The following is a 22,798-nucleotide window of genomic DNA, read 5'->3' as shown; positions in this document are numbered from 1 at the left end:
TCTTTAATCAAGTAAGATAACTCTATCTTTCATATTACATGTGTATATAGTTTTTGCCCCTTTATTATGCAACTTAGAAATTCTGGTCAGCAACTACTTGATGTATTGCATATACAATGGTATTCAACCACCCAACGTAATTGAATAACCAAGATAGATAACTGCATTTTGCAAATAATGGCCCTTTATTATTAGACTTAAAAAATCTGGTTAAAATTCTCTATGTAACCACATTTATGTTAATATCTCAGCACGTCATGTATTGCATTGAAATCTAATCTAACAGTGATCCATGCATGTTTCGCCAAAACTTTTCAATCCTTACACTGAAAAGCGGTGGAATAGTCGAGCGCACTGTCTCTGTGATAGCTCTTGTTAAAAAGAGAGATCTGTTCAATGTCGTTTTTAGAGTGAAAGATCTGTTGGGTTTCATTTTTAGAATTAAAAATATGTTCAAGGTCATTAGAGTGAGAGATCTGTTGAAGGCCATTTAAAGAAGTGATGTTCCACTGACCATTTATATTCGAAAATTGATTGGTTGGGCCTGAAATTGGCAACACTCGATTTGATTTAGTCATAATCAATCTTTGATTCAATCAAGGAGTACCTTTTTTTTTTCCTATTGTAATTTGCGTTCTCTTAATTTTCACCGATTTCATCCTTTGAGTTCATTTACATTCAGAAGTGATCAATTGTTATCGTTAACAATATGGCGAAAACAACAACATATAACACTTTATAGCTTCAAACGTACGCATAACATGAGCATAGTTAAGGATAACGAGTTGATGGTACAAGAATAAAACTACAATTAAGTAATTGTCAAAAAACAATTGCACTTTTGATAATTGGTTACTTGAGTGGAACTGATTATCAATAGTTAAACTGGAACCAATTCCCAACACTCATTTTTAGAGCAAGAGATGTTTTTAATCAAGTATTTTTCTATCAAAACATCAAGTTTTAACAATATCACTGGAGGGATACTGAAGTAGCAAACTACAACTCCTATCACAGTTGTACTGAAGTGGTAGTTCAGTTTGAAAACGGTAGTTGATTCTTTTGGATACATACATACTTGTTAAACTATGAATAATACTGGTTTGAAAAAAACATTTCTTTCTCCAATCAATGAACATTATTGAAGCCATCTCTGGGCGGTGCTCTTGTTTTACATTGAATAACATGTATCTGTAATGGAAGGTAAATAATAGAAACAACGGTATGAGCTATTTCTAATTTATTTCCATGAAAAATATATCTACAAGTTATACAAAACACTGTATAGGGGATCTAGTACAATCTTAACACTGTGATGTAGTATGTAGAGGCATGAAGAAACAGGCAATGGTAATACATGTACATGAGATTTTATAATGGCATAAATTACATTGTAGAGTATCTTTACAGTAACTTAGTGGAATGAAACATGATGCATCTTCACCATATTTTCAAATGATTTTAAAGTCTTGTTTTAAATGTCATTGACTGATTTTGACTGGCGTTTGCAACTGTTCAAAACATACATGTAACACCAAGTGTACGAAAAGACTATGGGTTTTTTTGTTGCTAGGATACTCGTCAACATAGTCCGTATTTATAGTTATTATTCACATTTATCTATGAAAATAATGTTTTTTATTTGGATTTTTCAATTCAATTAGTGTATTTAGGTTCACTTCAATTCATCTTGCAAAGATGACTCCATTTAAATGAAAAGAACAAGTCACCAATGAATGAAAGCAGTGCCTGATGATTAACTGCAAACACAAACAGGAAATGCTGAACATTAAACACTGTATATACCAATCAAAATAGTTTATTAAGTTTAATTGCTAGTAAAGTAACAATGCTGGGTGCAATGTTTTTAATGCTGTAAATATCACAGTGAGAGTTACGGGTGCTGGTATCGGTTATTATTTGGAATATTAGTTAATGCATGAAGTAGTCGCATCAAGCGAAAAATGAGACATCACACAAAAATACACAAAAAGTCTTGAAGTTTCCTTACAAGGGTGTCTTCAAAATTAATTGATGACAATAAATTAGGATGATAAACAATAACACATATACATTGACTATCCACATTTCCATGTGTATATTGAGGTACATTTAAGGCAATTTTTCTCATAAATAAAACAAATAAATAAAGCACTCATACAGTTTTAAGCACTCAATCAAACTGTCTATGTTCATTCACTTCCAATAATAATGAAGTTGATATGCAAAAGGTTTTGAAATACATAATGCCACTACTCACTTATTCGGAAATATCATGAATCTGTTCAAAAAAAGAACATAAAAACATCTTGAGCTATTGATGTACATGTAACTACATTTAAAATGGACGGAATAAGCAAGAATATCACAGAAAATGCTCACATACTAAGTATACATGTATCACTTTATGCATACTTGGGACCCATAACAAATACACCTACAGAAAGTTAAACTTATAGCTATGAAAATCTCCGTTTAGTATCGTGTGTAGGCAGCTTTAAAACAAAAGTGAAGCTTGTAATAACAATTGCAATACAGCAATACTAAAAAAGATTAAGTATTATATTAGGTCATTTTCTACATGCATGAATATATATGTATTGTAAAAATAGTACCTGACTAAAAATAAATTGACTCGCAATTGAAAATCACAGACCATTTCATCGCCTATACACTTCACATTCTTATGAGCGTCTTCATGTTGCAGTATGTATTCCAACATTTTAAGTTAAATTGCTCATGTTTATGCCACCATTCATGAGTATCTGAAACGTTCAAGGGCAAAAGGGCAACTGTCTAAAAGCCTGGAATGTGCGTGTACGACTGGAGAGCAGAGAGGATCACATACAGGATCCAGATGAAGACTAAGACGACGCCGGTAACCATCTTCGGGACAGCGGGTCCGCCAAGCTCGCCGCCGAAAAATGAGATGTAGCGCCGGGCGAAGATGATGGCCACGGTCACCAAAGCACAGATAGTGAATACAGTGACACTGAAGCCCAGGTTGCCCGCGGGAACCTCAAACGATTTGCCCTGCAAAGATAAGAACTTGCATGGAAACTGTCTCAAAACAATGCTTTAGCTTCAAAGTCTACGTAATAGTTAAATGACATGATGTAAATTCTTAATGATTAAGAATTGACGGAGTGAGTGTCGGGACGAGCCCTTCTTAATCATTTAGATTAATATTTCAGGTCATCTAACAGACTTAAAAAACAACCTCATTGGCTGACGCATTGCCAACGCCAAATCTGACACAGGGATTGTGTATCGGATGAGTGGCAGTGGGCGGACCTTAAACCGTGACCCGCGAACGTTTAAATTCTTAATGATTAAGCCCAGTACCCTAAGACTGCCTACCTACAAATTCATTGGCGGCGTATCACGGTTGGTTGTATTCTATAAATACTAAATATTATATCCCCTTGCTTTCACCGACCGCGCTAATGATTTATTTAAGCAATAATTTATGCTTCAAATTGCATACAGTATTGTCTGGGAGTATGGTCCCAGGTATTGTTAAACGGACATGGGCACTTGTGACTTTTCGCGTGCAGCATGATTGATAGCCACTTTTTATCTACATCTATCGCAAAAGTAAATAGAACAATATAATGCCATTTTGAAAGCCATAATTGACTACATTCCAGTTTCATGTCCGGTTCCTTTCCTTAACTCTAGGTCGTTTCCTAAGACATCTGGCCCAAATTTCTCGAAACATCTTTAACAGGATTAAGCTCAACTCACTTTTTTTGTGTGGGTGCAATATTGACGTTCAGGAGGCTTTAAAAGTAAATTATCATAATGCAAATCACGATTAAGTAGTTTTTCTTCAGTCAAATCAAAGATTAAGCAAATTTGGCTTAATGAAATAAGCTACTTAAGCTGATAACGCTTTTGAACTTTCATGGAATTGGGGCATGTTGAAACTACAATATGGATGAGATTTTCGTGGACGTTGGATTGATAAAAAGCCTGTTTTGATACGATTTGATTCTCGTCACCAAATGGTCGTGTGGTGTCTTTGTAAGGTTAAAACAATATAAGGCCTCGTACTAAGAAACCAGTAATGGAACCGTCAATTAGCGTTTCTAAATGGGATACGTACCTGCGCAGTCCAGTAGATGGATGCAATGACCCAGGGAAGCCCGAGGCCCAAAAACACGTTGACCCCATTGCTTCCTGTTACGTTGCCAATCGCCATGTCCGCGTGCTTCTCGTTCACAACCGCAGTCCGGCTAGCGAATGTGTCTGGTAAACTCGTGCCTAGAATTATATCACATGTGTGTACCACAGAGCTTTAACAAAAAGGTCTATTCATGAACTGTTTGTCACCTGAACGCGTGTACATTTACAATGAACGTACAGAGCACGATGTAAAATACTTAATAGAATGTGCATTAACAACGACAATGTTTTGCTTTTATAACTGATGTATTCATATGTTGGTTCAAAATACGTTAGCGTTCAAAGGTTTATTTTAAAAGATATATTTTCAACAATCTGTTGTACCAGCATATAATACAAAGTAACACTAACCAAGTGCCACAAATGTAATGGCGACAACTTCCGGTTTAAGGCCAATGAGGCATCCAAAGATGGACGCGAGGTCGCCGATGCAAGCGGTCAGGACGCCAATAAAGGCGAGGGAGACAAAGAAACACAGCCAGCCACCCCAGATCGTCGGCGGCGGAACCAGCGCGAACACCAGCTGTAAAGCATACTATGATGTATGAACTTATGTTTGTATAATGCGCATTCTCGTTGCAGTGTACATTAAATAGTAGTGCATACGTTGCAATTAATTTTTTTTTTTCATTTGCAATTACTCTCAACTTATGAATAATAAAAACTGTATTATCTTAAAGCAAACATCAAAGATATGCATCTATTTTGACCAAGGGTTGTTTGATTGAATATAGATTGACATAATGACTCTTGAACAGACAAATATTTGCACTGATTTACCACGTCACCTTGGTGATAGCAACTACTTTGCGTATTGCACCTGATTCACCGAGTAAGCCACTTATAAGTATGATTACAATCACTTATATAAACATCGTAGAAAAAATCAATTGCACCATAAGTGGCTGCAAAACAAGACTCGTACGTGAACTTGTAAAAATTGTTTACGAAATTATACCTAACAAATATAGACTCGCTGATACATAAAACATGTATCGTGATATCGTACATACCATTCTAAACACGCAAAAAATATACATATTTATGCATAAAAAATACCCAACACGCTCCCGTACAAGTACCACACCCGTTCCCGTACAAGTTCCCTACAGGTTCCCATGAAAGTACCCTACACGTTCCCGGACAAGTACCACACACATTCTCGTAAAGTTCCACGCGAATTCCCGTACAAGTTCCCTACAAGGTTCCCATGAAAGTACGCTGTTCCGTTTCAAGTAGCACACACGTTAACGTATACATACCTCACACGTTCCCGTACAAGGTCCTCACGGATTTCCATTCAAGTACCACACACGTTCCCGTTCAAGTACCCTACACGTTCCTGTTCAAGTACCCTACACGTTCCTGTTCAAGGGCCCACACGTTCCCGTTCAAGTACCCTACACGTTCCTGTTCAAGGGCCAACACGTCCCCGTACAAGTACCCTACACGTTCCCATACAAGTATCCTACACGTTCCCGTACAAGTACCCTACACCGTTTCTGTACAAGTACCCTACACGTTTCTGTACAAGTAACCTGCCCGTTTCTGTACATGTACCCTTCACGTTCCCGTACAAGTACACTACACGTTTCTGTACAAGTACCCCACAGATTCCCGTACAAGTACCCTACCAGTTTCTGTACAAGTACCCTACACGTTCCCGTACAAGTACCACACACGTTTCCGTACAAGTACCACACACGTTCCCGTACAAGTACTCCACACGTTCCCGTACAAGTACCCCACACGTTCCCGTACAAGTACCCCACACGTTCCCGTACAAGTACCCCACACGTTCCCGTACAATTACCCCACACGTTCCCGTACAAGTACCCTACACCGGTTCCCGTACAAGTACCCCACACGTTCCCGTACAAGTACCACACACGTTCCCGTACAAGTACCCTACACCGGTTCCCGTACAAGTACCCCACACGTTCCCGTACAAGTACCACACACGTTCCCGTACAAGTACCCTACACCGGTTCCCGTACAAGTACCCCACACGTTCCCGTACAAGTACCCCACACGTTCCCGTACAAGTATCCCACACGTTCCCGTACAAGTACCCTACACCGGTTCCCGTACAAGTACCCCACACGTTCCCGTACAAGTACCCATAAGTTCCCGTACAGGTACCCCACACGTTCCCGTACAAGTACTCCACACGTTCCCGTATAAGTACCCTACACCGGTTCCCGTACAAGTACCCCACACCGGTTCCCGTACAAGTACCCCTAACGTTCCCGTAAAAGTACCCGTGACGTTCCCTTACAACTTCCCTACACGTTCCCGTACAAGTACCCCAGAGGTTCCCGTACAAGTAACCCACACTTTTCCGTACAAGTACCCCACACGTTTCCGTACAAGTACCACAATCGCTCCCGTACAAGTACCCCAGAGGTTCCCGTACAAGTACCCCACACGTTTCCGTACAAGTACCACACACGTTCCCTTACAAGTACCTCACACGTTCCCGTACAATTACCCCACACGTTCCCATACAAATACCCCACACGTTCCCGTTCAAGTACCCCACACGTTCCCGTTCAAGTACCCCACACGTTCCCGTACAAGTACCCCACACAATCCCGTACAAGTACCACACATGTTCCCTTACAAGTACCTCACACGTTTCCGTACAAGTACCCCACACGTTCGCTTATAAGTACCACACACGTTCCCTTACAATAACTTCACATGTTCCCCTACAAGTACCCCATACGTTCCCGTACAATTACCCCACATGCTCCAGTACAAGTACATCACACGTTCCAGTACAAGTACCCCACATGTTCCCGTACAAGTACCCCACACGTTCCCGTACAAGTACCCACAAATTCCCGTACAATACCCCACACGTTCCCGTACAATTACGCCACACATTCCCGTACAAGTACCACACCCACTCCCGTACAAGTACCCCAGACGTTTCCGTACAAGTAAACAACACGTTCCCGTACAGATACCCTACACGTTCCGGTAAAAATACCCTTCACGTTCCCGTACAACTAAACAACACGTTCCCGTACAGGTACCATACACGTTCCCGTACAAGTAAACTACACCTTCCTGTACAAATACCTCACACGTTCCCGTACAAATACCCCGCACGTTCCCGTACAAATACCCCGCACGTTCCCATACAAGCAGTGTTCCAAATCTCTCTGTTACTCAACAAATCCGGAAACGGTTTAATTAATATGCTTGAGACCATGTAAAATAACCACAGCTTTACCTTCCATCCAAATGTGAAGAAATGCATGATGTAGTCAAACACAGTGGCATTCTCTAGGTCGCCACCGTTCACGTTCATTGCCTCTACGAATTTCTGCCCCCATGTAGCCCGCTGCATCCTCAATGCGTCCAGGTTGGCGTTCGTTAGATTAGAGATGCGGGATACGAAACCGTCAAACTCTGAAAATATATACGAAAGTAGCCGTAAAGAAATTCCATGCAATAGTCTTACTTTGTGAGAATTTACTACACAACGAACGATTCGTTTAATAACTCGAACACATGTATTAGAATAACGGGAGTTAATAATTGTCTAAATTTCGGAGTAATTACGATACGGAAGGTTTGTCCAAATATTCGGATACAAGTAAAGTAGAGAATGATTGTTCAAATGTTCGGAAAAATGATCGTATATAAATAAGGTTTTTATTTATAAGTTGATTTGCTGGAAATTGTACCAATGCCCTATTGGATACACAGACGTTTAAGACGCTCTGGTCACGTTACGTACCGTCGTCGTTAACGATGGTGACCACGGTGCGGTGAAGGTTACCCAGCTTGGCGCCTTTCGTCACCACTGTGTCCAGAATCAGCTCGAAATTCTCGTCCTTTTCAAACTCCTGTAAACGTCGGGCATTATTTTCAATGTTACGTGTACAAAGCTTCTTATGTAATTTCCGATCACGCAAAATGACTTGCATTCTATTTGTAGGCGCCATTATAAGTGTATTTCCCCATACTTTGCTACTGAATAGTTATGGTGTGCAATGCAAAACATAAGCATAACTTTTTAAAGCATTCAATTATTTTTCCTCATTTCAGCACGTTTTGGTGGAACCGTTTTTCTCGCTCACTATTCAGATAATATCAAAAACCAGTGACATGACAGCATGATCACAACATTCAAACGTTATTACCATATCGTCGTTGATGGTGATTTCGATGTGTTTCTCCACCTCTCCGTGCTTGAAGACGACCTCGCCCTCCCCCTCCACGTAGTCGCGACCCCTGATGGCCAGCAGGTCCTTCGTTTTCCAGTGGACGCGCAACTCGCCGTCTGCGCCGTCCACGCGTTGCACGGGGATGCGCGCTGTCCCGCAGCTCTCCTTGAACAGGTAGCTAGGCTTCTCGAACTGGATAGTGCCCGGAGCTGGATTGAAATGAAACATTGCTTCGTATATAAACAACCAATTAAGGCACATATATACCGGTCAGTATTTTGAAAGAAAGAAGTTTTAGAAAGGGAAATATCCCGAGGACTTTGTGCTAATTTGTCATTCTTTCTGTTAATATACAGTCGAACCCCGTTGGCTCGAACTCAATGGGACCAGCGAAAATACCTCGAGGAGTTCGAGGCCAAGCGGGAATTCTTACATTCAGTTTAAAGAAATCGATCCTTTAGATCCAGTTCGAGCCAAAGAGGAAATCGCGCCAAGCGAGTTCGAGCCAACAGGGTTCGTCTGTATCTAGAAAATGTATACACGGACAACGGTCAACTTTGCAATATTGTCTTCGAAAAATGAAACATTTACACATTTTAATTTTAATGGTGGCTTTTTTTTCACATCCTCTCGAGTTTTCAATGAATTATTGGGTATACATTAAAGTATGTCCTTATTACGCTTACAGTCGTCGTTGAGGATGGTGACCTGGCAGATCTTGCGATTGCCGATCGTGCAGCCGGTGTCCGGCTCCACGCTGAGGCGGACAAAGAAAACCTCGTCCGGCTCCCAAATGTTGTCGTCTATAATCTCGATCTCCACCTCCTTATGCGTCTGGTTCGGGTCAAACACGATAGTCTCCTTAATCTCCTTGAAGTCAGTGCCAGCCTCCGCCGTGCCGTCCGATGTCTCTATGCTGGAAATATTGGCAAGAGGGTTGTACATTTTGAGGTATTCGGTTGATATTTGGCATGAATATACTTATGGTGTACGAACGGGACTAAACATCCGAAATGAACAGTGAACCCATAATTAATGGATGCAACGATAAATGTATATACGGAACACCCTTAATGTTGGCACCGTACATCAATTTGGGATTGTATCCATAAATTATAGACGCACCGTACAATTCTGGCCTTTCGGCCCATTTTGTACACCATATAAATTATACTCTTAAGATATTCTTTTATATCGATTATAAAGTTTAATGTAATAATAATTTCGCATATATATAATCTATGATAAATGCAAAAGAATACACAGTAACTGAACTAATTCTAGTTGATTCTGCACTTCACACGAATGACAACATTTAAGGTCATACCGCACAAGAACCCTGTTGTCGAGTTTTCCGCGCCTGAGGATGGTCAGCTTCACGCGTCCGTCCCTCTCTAGAACAGCAGCCTGTGAGGCAGCAAACTCCACGAGCGCCTTGTTCCTCATTTCCGGTTCCGACATGTTGATCGAGGTCGTAGATCCACTTATGTCATCAGCCACTAGCATCGTCTCCAGAAGCTGCAGAATACACATTTACGATGATCGGTAGTTTTTAATTAACGATTTCCGTTGGTTCTTTAGGAAAATATCTATAAGAATTCATATGTATAAATAACGGACTCTTCGGGCCCATACCATCTCATCAATCGTGTACTTATATGTATTACACATTCATCAAAGTTACCACACATTAATTTTTGACTTGAAATTGAAAATATATATGCAAGGAAAAGTAATTTTAACATTTGTTTCAATCACTATGTACGTGTGTGACATACCTCTTGTGTTTTCTCGTCAAGTACTGGCTCCATCTTGGTAGAGCCGGTCAAGTTGCGGATGGCGTTCCGCCGGTACCAGCCACGCCCATGATGCTGCTCCTTCGCCATCACGTACGAGATCAGCTTTGACACATCCTTGTCATCGATACCACGCTCATGACGTAGTTTCTGCACGGGAAAAGGGAAAGAAAGGTTGTAGATAATACTGATCTATTTTAGCTCGATTATGATTACTACCTTTATTTTCTACATGACGTCATAGAACTATAAACCATTATAGGTAAGTGATGACGTAGCTTGTTTCTGTTCTCATATATAATTTATATATATATATAACAATTTTGCAATATATTACTTGAAATGGATGTCATTTCCTCACACTTACATAGCGTCAAACTTGAATCTAATTTTGGCCACGAATGTGCCATATACCAAAAGCTTGCTGTTGAACTTTTCCTTAACTCGTTTCATAAAATGTTGTATTAAATGGCAACTCGTGTTACTGTTATATCCTTTATATCTCTCGAGTCCGATTTCTGTTTAGATACTTGTGCCCTTTTTTAAAAAGAGAGCGTCCCTGGTGGAGCTTAAACCCACGATATTGTAAGTGATATGTGGACACCTATACCGCTATTGACAATGGGGTTGACCTATGGAATATCTGGAATGGTCAACTAATGGTTCATGTGTCATTCAACTTATGAATTTACTAAGATTCTTGAGATAAATATGTGTTTGCCATTTAAAATTTAGGTGTTATTGCAAGCATATAATTATTCAAAAATGTACATTAAATATTGATTAGAATTGCCCTCTCTCTAAGTATTTAATATTTAACCCAATATGTTCTAACTGACTTGCGGAACCAAATTACTACGCCAGGTAGGGTATTGTTAATTGTTTGTTACGATTGTGCACGGTTTTTACAGCAGGCCGAGATAGGCCATCTGATTTGGTGTAAATTAAGGTAATGCTCGAAACGACGTAAGACCTATAAAGGAGGTCGGAAACACAATATAGTCAGCTTGCACTGGTCAAAATTCCTGACCTATTGGCAGTACCGACTATAAAGACAATTCCAGAGGTACACATACCAGAGAACCGATAGTTTGTCTTAGAATCTTAGAATAACTAAGCTTCAGTTTCAGGCAGAGAATGCCTAGCATGTTGGCTTATACTATTGTACACACCTTTAAGCATTATATATTTCTTCTCTCAGTCTTATGCGTGATTTGTTCCGAATGCGGTCTCATTGGGTGTGTTTGCATATAAATAAAACGTTGTAATTGACAAAAGTAATGACGGCTGCACAACAAATACAGGAATCAATATATAGTTGTTAGGAGCCGACGATGGGAGCGTGGATACCCCTGGCAACCAAGGGTCAGCGACGAGGCAAGCATTCAGAGCAGTAACGAATATGAATGACAATAAAAGAAACTTTGGTGCGATCTTTACCATTCTTTGCTAAGCTTTAACTAGCTTTTGGTCGTTGCAAAAATAATGGTTTAGCACAAAGCACTCCAAGGGGTCAATTTATTTTAACCTTTAATAGAGATGGTGTCAAATTACCATAAAACGATACACATAAATGCATGGAGTAACAAGTCGTCTACATTAAGCATTATTTTAATACAATGGCGTGATGAAATCACAAGTCTATTTTTACATCGATTACCGGAACTATTAAAGATGCACTCTTGCTCCCAAATAAGATGTACCGCAATAAAACAATTGTTTTAATTTACCAAAAAGTATGAATACATATCACACACAATGGTTCTTATGAAGGATACCGTGTTCAACTTGAGTGAAAGGTGCAGAAAACATGGTATTTCTACCTTATGAGACGATAGTTGGTCGCTGTAAATCTTTTAGCACTCACCAATCTTTTTTTTTGCGTTTTCAGTTATTAAGTGCACGGTTACAATCATGTAAAAAATAATAAATTCTTTTCATAAATACATAATTTAGTAAGAAGTTAAGGTTTATCACTCAAAATTTATGTTTGTTATACATGTGTATGTATTGAATTTAATTAAGAGTGTCACTTTAAGGTTCATTGCTTGATCAGCTTATATACGGGGTTCCCTCATCGACACCGGCGTCATCTACAACCTACTTATATCTGCCTATTATTTGCTTACCCTGACAAACTCTAGCACAAGTTTCTTGCTGGCGTGAACCTCGTCCGGCAGTTCCGTCCCCTTCAGCATCGCGTCTGAAATGTGCACAACGGCGGTTATAACTTCAGCAACTTCAGGCATCGTACCATGCATGTTTTATTATTTTGTTGTGCGAGGCTGTTTTACTTGTTTTCGTCTATACATTAACTATATTGGAACGGAATAAGTAGGCGGAGCTTAATATTCAATAACAAGCTTGCGGATAAATACGACGTTATTCACTTATACCGCACGCTAGTTACTGAACGTTGTCCTGGGCAACACAGTAGGGAACAATTACGTCACCATCTACCCTCGCTATTGTAATGATACACTCACGCTGAAGCGCTTGGGTATATTTCAATGATTCGGTTGATTGGTGAAGTGACTATTACATGATTATATTTCGAACAAAAAATATCGAGGATACTCATGACCATTCATATATTGCCACACTTATTACAATGCTACTTGAAGACAGGACACGTGGGGGCAATATAGAACTCTGTAGATACAATTCACATAAAGTTATCAAACTTGGACTCATATTCAAATGCACTTCTCAAACTTTGTCACCACACTTTTAATTCTAAATTGAAACGCGCTTTGTTAATAAATGATGTATATCTAATGGTTAGATGACATAAAGTAAAATCTTAATTGGCGGAGTGAGCGTAGCTTAGATTACGACACAAAGTCAACGTAAAATCTGGGACAGGCAGGAAATGTGTATCGGATGAGTGGCAGTCGGCGGACCTTTAAACACTCGTGAAAGTTGAAATTCTTAAAGATTAATCATATATAGTACCTAATGATAGTCTTATAAGAAAGTTGTTTTATTTCCTTTCTAGACGTTATCATATTTTAACACACACCCACGATGAGTAGAGTACTCTTCATATATTGCTTAACAACTAAGTTGTTTATATCGTCTATTTAACTATTTAAGAATAACATTTTAAGTTAATGTCATTATGGTTAAAAGTGAGCAAGGAAAGATAAAAAATATAAGAGCCATTAATAAGCAAAGTAACATAATGTTACATATTTATAGCCTAACGTACATCGCGAGTTGTAAGGAACAAACCTATCTATATAGACAGTTGCATTCCATTCACATTATTTCAAAAGCTATTGATTATTGATTTGTATATTGATGAAATCCTCTCTGGCGGGAGCTGACTCTTTGAATATAAACATTTCATCATAAGAATCAATTTTATATATATATTAGACATATAAACGGCAGTCAATAGTTTTTGCAGTTGAGAATACTTCACAAAATGAAATATGCCAGTAAAGGATTAATTTGACTGTATCTATCACTTTTTACTATACAGCTATACAAATGAAATAAAATATAAAGAAAATCAATATTCTAAGCAGTTCTTTTAGAATACTCCAGGCCCCAATTTCTCGAAACGTCTTTAGTTCCTTATAACAGGATTAAGCTACGCTCACTATATTTGCTTTTCAATAATTTGTGTAATATTTACTTCTTTAAGAGTTTTTATACTTAATATAGGAGTTATCTTTTTGACAATCACAATAAACAATTTTTCATTGATCAAAACTCAATTTAAGTCTGTTTTTGGCTTATTGAAATAAGAATAAGTGTCGAGAGGTTGAGGCCAGAAGTTGATACGTCAAAAAGGTACAGTTTGACTAAATTAACACTTACTATACAGTTGTGAAACTCACAGAAAACGAGAAAAAAAAACGAAATTGGAAACAAACACAGTTGATTAAAGAATGAAAAATGAAGTAAATTGTCAATAAACTCTTAGCCAGATAATACACAAGAGAATGATAGTCTAAATAGGTTAAACAAACTCTACGTCACTATAGACATGTCACCTTTTCCCTTCGTCATTGTGTCTAGTAGAACCAAAACACAACAGTTAGTACAGCACACTTCAGATATTCACTTTATTTTACTCGACATTTTAGATATTAAAATTGGGACTTGTTTGAAACTATATATCAAACACAATCTGTTTAGAATGTATGACCTAACGATATCATGGTCTGGACTTTGCCCTGGAAAAATGCAAAATTAGCTAGCCTTACGTAACATAACGATAGAAATATATACACCAACGCTAAACATAGCAAGCTCTAGCATTTCATAATGAAATAACAGACACTTAATTCATTTACATGTATTCTCAATCAGAGTCCAAACCCTTTTCAAACAACGCTTATTTGATGTGGGGTTACCGGGCATCAAGAATCGACGGTGAATGGCATTATAAAAAAACACATTTAAAACGCACCATCTGTGGATGCCTTTAATACTTCAATAATAAAGTGAGATTAAACGTTTTTGTATACAATATTGAATTATAGACTGCTTACTTGATTGATCTAATTTGAAATTCAGCACACTGATTTGCTTTTAATGTATTGAATTTAAATTTGTATTGAAAACAATAAAAAAAAGTGGACCGACGAGAATAGATCTCTTTGCGGGTTAAAAACAATGTATCACGTAATTTGCTATAACTTTATAAGGACGCGTACACTTGCAGACATAGAAAGCAAAACCAGAAGTTAAACGTGCATGTACAGTTTGCAGGGGTGCTCTTAAGGTTGCTGGACTAAATCTAAGCCCAAAGTAGTTCATACGACTAAGAATGAGCTGGTGTCACCACAGTGGCTTGATGATGAAAGCTAAACTCACAACCAGCCCAACCTTTTTGAGCATACTCTAGTAATAACAGTATAGGGTATATTTTCATTTAGTCAAATCGATTATTCAAGTGTTAAGATATGGACTGGATCGATTGGTTCGTTCCTATCACCAAGCCACTGTGGGTATTTAATACAAGTGGTGTTCGCTTTCGGTGTTCTTTTCATTAAACTCAAAACATTTGTACCGCAGCTAAACCTCGGAAACCCGCCCCTCCAATTCTACGGTGAAACCATGCAAAGCAAGGACATATATGTACAAGAAAGTGTCTGTTTAGAGATTTGTGCAGTCCATTCAACATTTGCAACTTTTCCATCGTGTCAGAAATTATAGCACAATGCATGGACACACACAACAGTATGATAATGCATAAATTCACCACGAGCTGCCTCCACTGTTACAATGTAATCACACGTTTTTATAACTATACATATGTATTTAAGTATATGTTTAATTAGAAGAATATAATAATGTTAAAACGAATGGTATGCATTGAATCATTCAACCTTTTAAGGATATATATGGTAAACAGAAAATGTATATACTCTTTGGATAAATCAATGAAATACGAAAGTCTGCACACGTCTATAGGACACTCTTATCAACAATCGTAGCGTGTGATCACTTTCTCGAAGTAGTAATCTGATTTATTTTGAAACGAACTGTTTTATTGATCACTTAAGACACTTAAGACTTGATATGAAGACACTTGGTCGTACGTTCTTTGATTGAAAGACTTGGTCTTACAACACTAGGTCGTAGGCTCGTTGATTGATTGTCTTGATCTTAAGACACTTGGTCGTACGCTCGTTGATTAAAAGTCTTGATCATAGAACACTTAGTCGTACGCTCGTTGATTGAAAGTCTTGATCTTACAACACTTGGTCGTACGCTCGTTGATTGAAAGTCTTGATCTTACAACACTTGGTCGTACGCTCGTTGATTGAAAGTCTTGATCTTACAACACTAGGTCGTACCCCCGTTGATTGAAAGTCTTGATCTTAAGACAATTGGTCGTCCGCTCGTTTATTGAAAGTCTTGATCTTACAACACTAGGTCGTACTTTCGTTGTTGAATGCCTTTATCTTACGACACTTGGTCGTACGTCAGTTAATTTAAAGTCTTGATCTTAAGACACTTGGTCGTACGTCCGTTGATTGAATGGGTTGGTCTTAAGACACTTGGTCGTACGTCCGTTGATTGAGTGACTTGTTGTTAAGACACTTGGTCGTACGTCCGTTGATTGAAAGTCTTGATCTTCAAGCACTAGGTCGTATGTCCGTTCATTGAGTGACTTGTTTTAAGACACTTGGTCGTATGTCCGTTCATTGAAAGACTTCATCTTAAGACACTAGGTAGTACGTTGTATGATGGACTTAAAGATATGATCTTAAGACACTTGGTCGTGCGTTCGTTGATTGAATGTCTTGATCCTAAGACACTTGGTCGTACGCTCATTGACAGAAAGTCTTGATCTTGAGACACTTGGTCGCAAGTCCGTTGATTGAAAGTCTTGATCCCAAGATACTTGGTCGTACGCTCGTTGATTAAAAGTCTTGATCTTAAGACAATTGGTCGTCCGCTCGTTAATTGAAAGTCTTGATCTTACAACACTAGGTCGTACGCTCGTTGATTGAAAGTCTTGATCTTAAGACAATTGGTCGTCCGCTCGTTAATTGAAAGTCTTGATCTTACAACACTAGATCATACGCTCGTTCATTGAATGTCTTTATCTTAGGTCGACGTCAGTTAATTTACAGTCTTGATCTTACAACACTTGGTCGTACGCTCGTTGATTGAAAGTCTTGTTCTTAAGACAATTGGTCGTCCGCTCGTTAATTGAAAGTCTTGATCCTAAGATACTTGGTCCTAAGCTCGCTGACTGAAAGTCTTGATCTGAAGACAATTGGTCGTCCGCTCGTTAATTGAAAGTCTTGATCTTACAACACTAGGTCGTACGCTCGTTGATTAAAAGTCTTGATCTTAAGACAATTGGTCGTCCGCTCGTTAATTGAAAGTCTTGATCTTACAACACTAGATCATACGCTCGTTCATTGAATGTCTTTATCTTAGGTCGACGTCAGTTAATTTACAGTCTTGATCTTACAACACTTGGTCGTACGCTCGTTGATTGAAAGTCTTGTTCTTAAGACAATTGGTCGTCCGCTCGTTAATTGAAAGTCTTGATCCTAAGATACTTGGTCCTAAGCTCGCTGACTGAAAGTCTTGATCTGAAGACAATTGGTCGTACGCTCGTTGACTGAAAGTCTTCATCTTAAGACACTTGGTCGTACGCTCGTTGATTGAATGTCTTGATCTTAAAACACTTGGTCGTACGCTCGTTGATTAAATGTCTCGATCCTAAGACACTTGGTCGTACGCTCATTGATTGAAAGTCTTGATCTTAAGACACTTGGTCGTACGCTCGTTGATTGAATGTATTGATCTTAAAACACTTGGTCGTACGCTCGTTGATTGAAAGTCTTGATCCTAAGACATTTGGTCGTACGCTGATTAATTGATAGTCTTGATCCTAAGACACTTGGTCGTACGTTCGTTGATAAGACGGTCCCATTATAGTTAAGCATAAAGACATTCTTGTTTAGAATATACTATGGCAGAATACATATTGGGTTGATTGGTCAGAACTCTGTTAAAGGTAACAATTTTGTGAACGAGTATTGGTAAGAAGTACATTTGTACTGCAAAAAAAAACATAAGTGTGTGCATGAAACTCTCTGAGTAACAAAGATTTTTAAGTTAACAACGATACGGTTGACAACATTGTAACCTTTAACGATGTTCTAAACAATCGGGTCATTGTCACCTTTGAAGCAATATACACAAAGTTTTGCAACCAAGCTCAAAATATTTACCTGCTATATCTAAAATAAAAAAGTGAAAATAATGAGAAATGGCGACTATAAAAAGCACCAAATTAAGCCAATCTAAAGATATGACAGACTATCTGTTCATACATTTTGAAAAGCGCTGAAAATTGAGTATATACGGTGGTGGTAAATGGGTTATGACGTACCAGGTGCAAATTTGACAGGTCTAACAATGGTCTCATGAAGTAAAAGAAATATTAGTATTTTAGTACACACGCACTATCATTAGTAGATATTGAGTCTACCATGACTACATATCACAGCAGTACAAACATGACGAGTAAGTTGTATAGTTACAGTGACTGTTAATGCATCTAAATACAAATGTGAAAAAAAACCAGACGCAATGGTATGTTTTTTCATCAGTATCACATCTGAAGTCAAAGATTAAAAAAGGATTGCCTTTGGCTTTGTATACGGCAAATATTTGCTATCGAAATTCAGAATATTTGAATTTTGAACTGTGGACAAACAAAATACGGCTATATATTGCCTTTAAGCTACTATTGAATGGTTTTACATACCTAGGTCCAGATGCTCCTCATCCCCAGATTTCACCTTCGTCTCCTTCATGAAGAAGTTCTTGTCGGCCAGGTACGCCAGCAACACCATGATGGGGAAGAACAGTAACGTGACAAACGCCTCCCACATGTCAACGTAATCCGGAGTTATGACTATTAAGATTATTATTAGCCATATGTATGCCCATATAGAGAATATACATGTAATTGCAAACACTTTAATGAGATCTATTTTTCTAACTTCCCCTTTGGGTACTGAAATGACACAAATGCCGGTGATACACATGAGGTTAAAGGCTGCAGAACCGACAATAGTGCCAGGACCAAGAGGCCCAGCCATGAACGACTCTTTGAGAATCTCAATCACTGAAAGGAGAATCTCGGGGGCGCTCGACCCTAGAGCCATGAGAGTCAGATTGGCGACCGTGCCGTTCCACGCCAAAACCTCGATTTCCTGGAAGCCGGTCTCAGAGGAGGGATCCACTAATTTGAGTTTTTGTTTCTTGCTTGTGATGGTTTCGATGGCCTCCATGAACATGTCAGCGATGATGGAGACGCCCATAAAGCTCCATAGCAACCCAACCAGGTACACGATTATTCGGAAACTTTTGGCCCATGTGTACTCGTTCGTAATTGGGAAGAAAAGACCGAGGTCCGAGCACTCGTACGTTTCTAGGTCACACATCGTGCTTGTATTACGTGGTAGTCAAAATATCTGGAAATAAATGAAGTAATACATGTCTAACTTATTTGACCCATCTTACGATAAATATCTAGAATGTATGGTTCAAACAGATTTGCAAATTCGAACTTATTTATCATGTTGTTGTCCATCGGGGGTGCGCTCATACATGGGGGCAAGAGTTCCATAAAACTTTAACGGTGCATATTTTTATGGGAATTTCTTAACTGTCAGTGGGTTCACCCAAATGATATGCTTAAAAAGTTCATTGTTCAATATCAAAGTTGTTGATAATCAGTTACTAAATATTGCTTTACAGACTAAATGTAGTTATGCGAAAATGAAATGTACAAACTGAAATATTTGTCGAGTCAACAATGGAAATTAAAACAACAACTACTTAGACAGCTCAATGCCGATTCATTGGTTTGGTCAGTTGAATAATGAAACAGAATTTGACCTATTGAATATCGATCATGACCCTGTCAATTACAATGTAGATATTAAACCGTATTGATAAACTCTGTTCTTTGTAAGCAATGGGGGACATCAACAGCATTACAGTGGCGGGGTACAAGAAGTAAATTCTCATGGGCTCATCTAATGAACAACTGGATGACAAATTCTTAATTGAGTTCTAAGTAAGTGCGTATTAGAAATGAAATTAAAAACCGAATATGACAATCGAAACAAGAGGCACACGTTTTGTTTTAAAATATATCTCATAACAACCTAGAACAAAATATTTGAGTCATCGATCGTACGATTCAAACTTTGATAAGACGGTCCTTAATTATGACTGGAAATGAATAGATTCACGAAAATATCGAAAAAATCAAGACTAGCTTGAGAACCTTTAATATACGATAAGACAATAATATTAGAAAACCAATCAGGTAGCCGCACAGTCGTGGCTTAGCTTAAAGGTGTTTTTGTGAATCTAGGCCTTGATACACAAGTTAACTCAAAATGATTCTCTGATATCATAGTTTAGATCAACAATGTTGACTTAACTTAAACAATCATCGGATGTCACCTCATTATCGAGTTACGTTGTCTCTAGTTAACGTAAATGTAAATAAGAACCGCTAGTTAAATAGACGTCGGTGCATGTTTACGTCTTAGGTTATAACCTACAATTCCAGCCATTAAGATCGCATATCGGCCTTCGTCGCCAAGAATAACAGTCAAATGACAACGTTACAGATTGGATCCCCTCTTGCTGATAACACGCTGCAATCTAAGTCAATTAAAATATGGTATGCACAATTTGAATGACTAAGAAATGTTCTAAATTATTTTTAAGTGATCTTAAATACTACTAAACTAAAATGAAGTGTTGTTACAAACACAAAAGATCGTACCTACAATAGTTCAATTGTTTGTTTAATCTACTCCTCTAATATTCAATCTCAGTAATCCTGAATTCAATACGGTAATGACCGTTGAGTAATAAAATGTCCATAAATCCAACAGGCATCATCAATAAAACAATGTAATGTTTAAATGTTAAGTTAACATGCAAACTCACGTCCTACCAAACAAATCCGTTCATCAACATCCGACAAAAACAACAAGTTTATAAATAACGAAGCTCCAATAGATAAATAAGATGGTACGAGTAACATGTAAAAAAAATTCTAATAATAGTAAAAAATATAAGAAAACAATTCAAATTAAAACTTACCAAATATGTACGGTACGTAATTTCCGAACTATCACTATTAAACCATGATCGTATTTCAAGCGACACTGAAGAACTCGTATCACGTTGACGTAGGCAGAGCCATGTTTGGCCGGTTGCTAAAACATATTCGTATTATTTGTGTACAAATCCAATACTTCGTATGAGGATTACCGTTCGTAACGCGGCTAATATTGGCTTTGCGAATAGGTCAGTCGCGCTACTTTCCATAAAGTAATGCAGGTTAGGATGGGTTTAATCATAAAACGACGGATTCTAAATTCGATACAAAAGATGCAGTTGTTCATGGTTTAAGACAAGCCCTTAACGACGAGGAAACCGAAGGAGAGATAGTAAAAGCAATCCACTAGCACACTGAACAGTCCAGTTTTTGTCTGTTGTTATGGTTATAATTGGATGGCCAATTTCACTATGGGATCCAGAGACGCACCCCCACCCCTAGATCCCTCCCCCCCAAAAAAAATAACTAAAAAAAACAACTTTTTATTACAATATAGGACAAAAAGTCACCCAAAAAGCACCATTTCGGTGAAAGTATCACAAAAAAGCTAATAACACCAAATAATTTTCGGTTCTGAGGGAGGTGCGCATGTCAAAAGGTTATGCCCCTACAATGTAAGTAAATTCCTCTCAGGTAAGTTCAGCTTTGGCGCTTGTTTATTGTTTAAAATAAGCGAGCAGAACATTTGAATGAAACTTAACGCCTAGACAAAATGATTTCAAGTTTAAACAAAACTAGGCGTTCGCACTTAAAATGCTTTATGAATAAAGGTCACTATGCCAGAAGGCTTTACGTCATCATAAAACATTCCTGTTCCATTTTCAAGAGTGTACTGTGGATCACCTCCCACACTATAAATTTAGATGAATGCAATTTAGTATTACGAAATTTGGTCATTGTCCAATAAAGATGACACATTCAGCTTTTACAAGATTAAGATAAGAAAATTATACATTACAATATATAAAGTCGTAAAATCGCAAACAAAAGCATTCGAGTTTTCCGTGTGCTATTCTTTTTATGATCTGGAAGGTTTGACATGAAAGAGACACAATTAATCACAAACTACAAAACATACTTAACATGCTATCATTATGGAGTTGTGATTTTGACTTAACATATAACTCGCATCTGTAGTTTATTTATTATCAGTACCCTTGACTATGACCTTACAACCCCTAATTACCACTTCAATATATCTCAAGTAACCTCGTATATCTCAGACACGATAACTGATCGAAAATCTCACCAATGAAAAAAATATGACCAAGATTCTTCTTGAAATTGTTCTCACAGACATTTATATCAATATCAATGCGGGTGTTTAGCAAACAACTTAAAGGGACTGCACTCCGTATGATGAAGTATCGATGTGTACAGGGCATTAAAACTTACTAACTGAAGTACCACATAGTTTACAATTTGTTTTTCGCAGTGTTTTTGTATTTTTCCATTAAAAAAGATTACTGTGTATGTCTACCTACTAGAATTCATTCCTTATGCGTGATTGACTAGTCGATGTTATCACTTGATATTACCAAGTTAGGTGTACAGCTAATATTCGTACGCCTTCGTAGCTCAGTGTATACAACGCTGGACTGCAATTTTGGCGACACCGGCTCGAACCCGGTCTTCGACACATTTTTTTACTTTGGTATTCTTTTTTTAAAATTATGATATCAACGAGTAAAACGCTTTATTAGATAATTGTCCTGAAATTCGTTACAGAAAAAACAACTTTTTTGGTGCCAATCTGGTATACAGTCCCTTTAACAAAAGAACGATTTTCTGAAATTAACAGCTTCCAACTCTAATTTCAGGATTAATCTGGAGTATAGTCATCCCTTACATTTACAGATGTTCTTTCCATTGCGCAAAGCCAGAGCCTATGTGCTTGACCCTATTTGACTTTAATTGTCCTAGTATTCCACAGTTACCCGCGTTACTAAGTAGAGTTCACTATCCAAGAAAATTATCCAAACCAGTCTCCCATT

The 22,798-nt window shown here is 38.1% G+C and overlaps 1 protein-coding gene across 3 annotated transcripts; it reads right to left on the bottom strand.

The window, feature by feature from the left end:
• Nucleotides 1-1,225: 1,225 nt before the first annotated feature.
• Nucleotides 1,226-20,950, bottom strand: LOC128209945 (sodium/calcium exchanger 2-like). 3 transcript variants are annotated; one of them, XM_052914223.1, is made up of 13 exons: nucleotides 20,786-20,950; nucleotides 18,420-19,131; nucleotides 15,384-15,398; nucleotides 12,295-12,368; nucleotides 10,148-10,315; nucleotides 9,697-9,887; nucleotides 9,056-9,285; nucleotides 8,346-8,578; nucleotides 7,940-8,048; nucleotides 7,430-7,608; nucleotides 4,540-4,711; nucleotides 4,109-4,266; nucleotides 1,226-3,033 (listed from the first exon to the last, which is right to left on the bottom strand). In XM_052914223.1, exons 2-13 carry the CDS (start codon nucleotides 19,099-19,101, stop codon nucleotides 2,797-2,799), a joined length of 2,448 nt encoding a protein of 815 aa, XP_052770183.1. In that variant the 5' UTR covers nucleotides 19,102-19,131; nucleotides 20,786-20,950; the 3' UTR covers nucleotides 1,226-2,796. The 3 variants fall into 3 exon arrangements, with proteins under 3 accessions (XP_052770183.1, XP_052770190.1, XP_052770198.1); XM_052914230.1 differs by lacking the exon at nucleotides 20,786-20,950 and adding an exon at nucleotides 20,463-20,648; XM_052914238.1 differs by lacking the exon at nucleotides 15,384-15,398 and having other exon boundaries at nucleotides 20,786-20,949.
• Between the last annotated feature and the right edge of the window lie 1,848 nt (nucleotides 20,951-22,798).

This window comes from Mya arenaria, chromosome 2, assembly GCF_026914265.1.
Source record: "Mya arenaria isolate MELC-2E11 chromosome 2, ASM2691426v1".
Lineage (NCBI taxonomy): Eukaryota > Metazoa > Mollusca > Bivalvia > Myida > Myidae > Mya > Mya arenaria.
The sequence above is the reverse complement of the archived record's forward strand: the minus strand, read 5'-3'. Positions and strand labels throughout refer to the sequence as shown.

What these genes read in the sequence shown, in the direction of transcription:
- LOC128209945 (XM_052914223.1), bottom strand. Translation starts at nt 19,101, where the DNA reads ATGTGTGACCTAGAAACGTACGAGTGCTCGGACCTCGGTCTTTTCTTC. An exon ending in GACAACAGGGTTCTTGTGCG is followed by an intron (nt 9,286 to 9,696) that starts GTATGACCTTAA and finishes CAATATTTCCAG; the next exon opens with CATAGAGACATCGGACGGCA. An exon ending in TCACCATCAACGACGATATG is followed by an intron (nt 8,049 to 8,345) that starts GTAATAACGTTT and finishes CGACGTTTACAG; the next exon opens with GAGTTTGAAAAGGACGAGAA.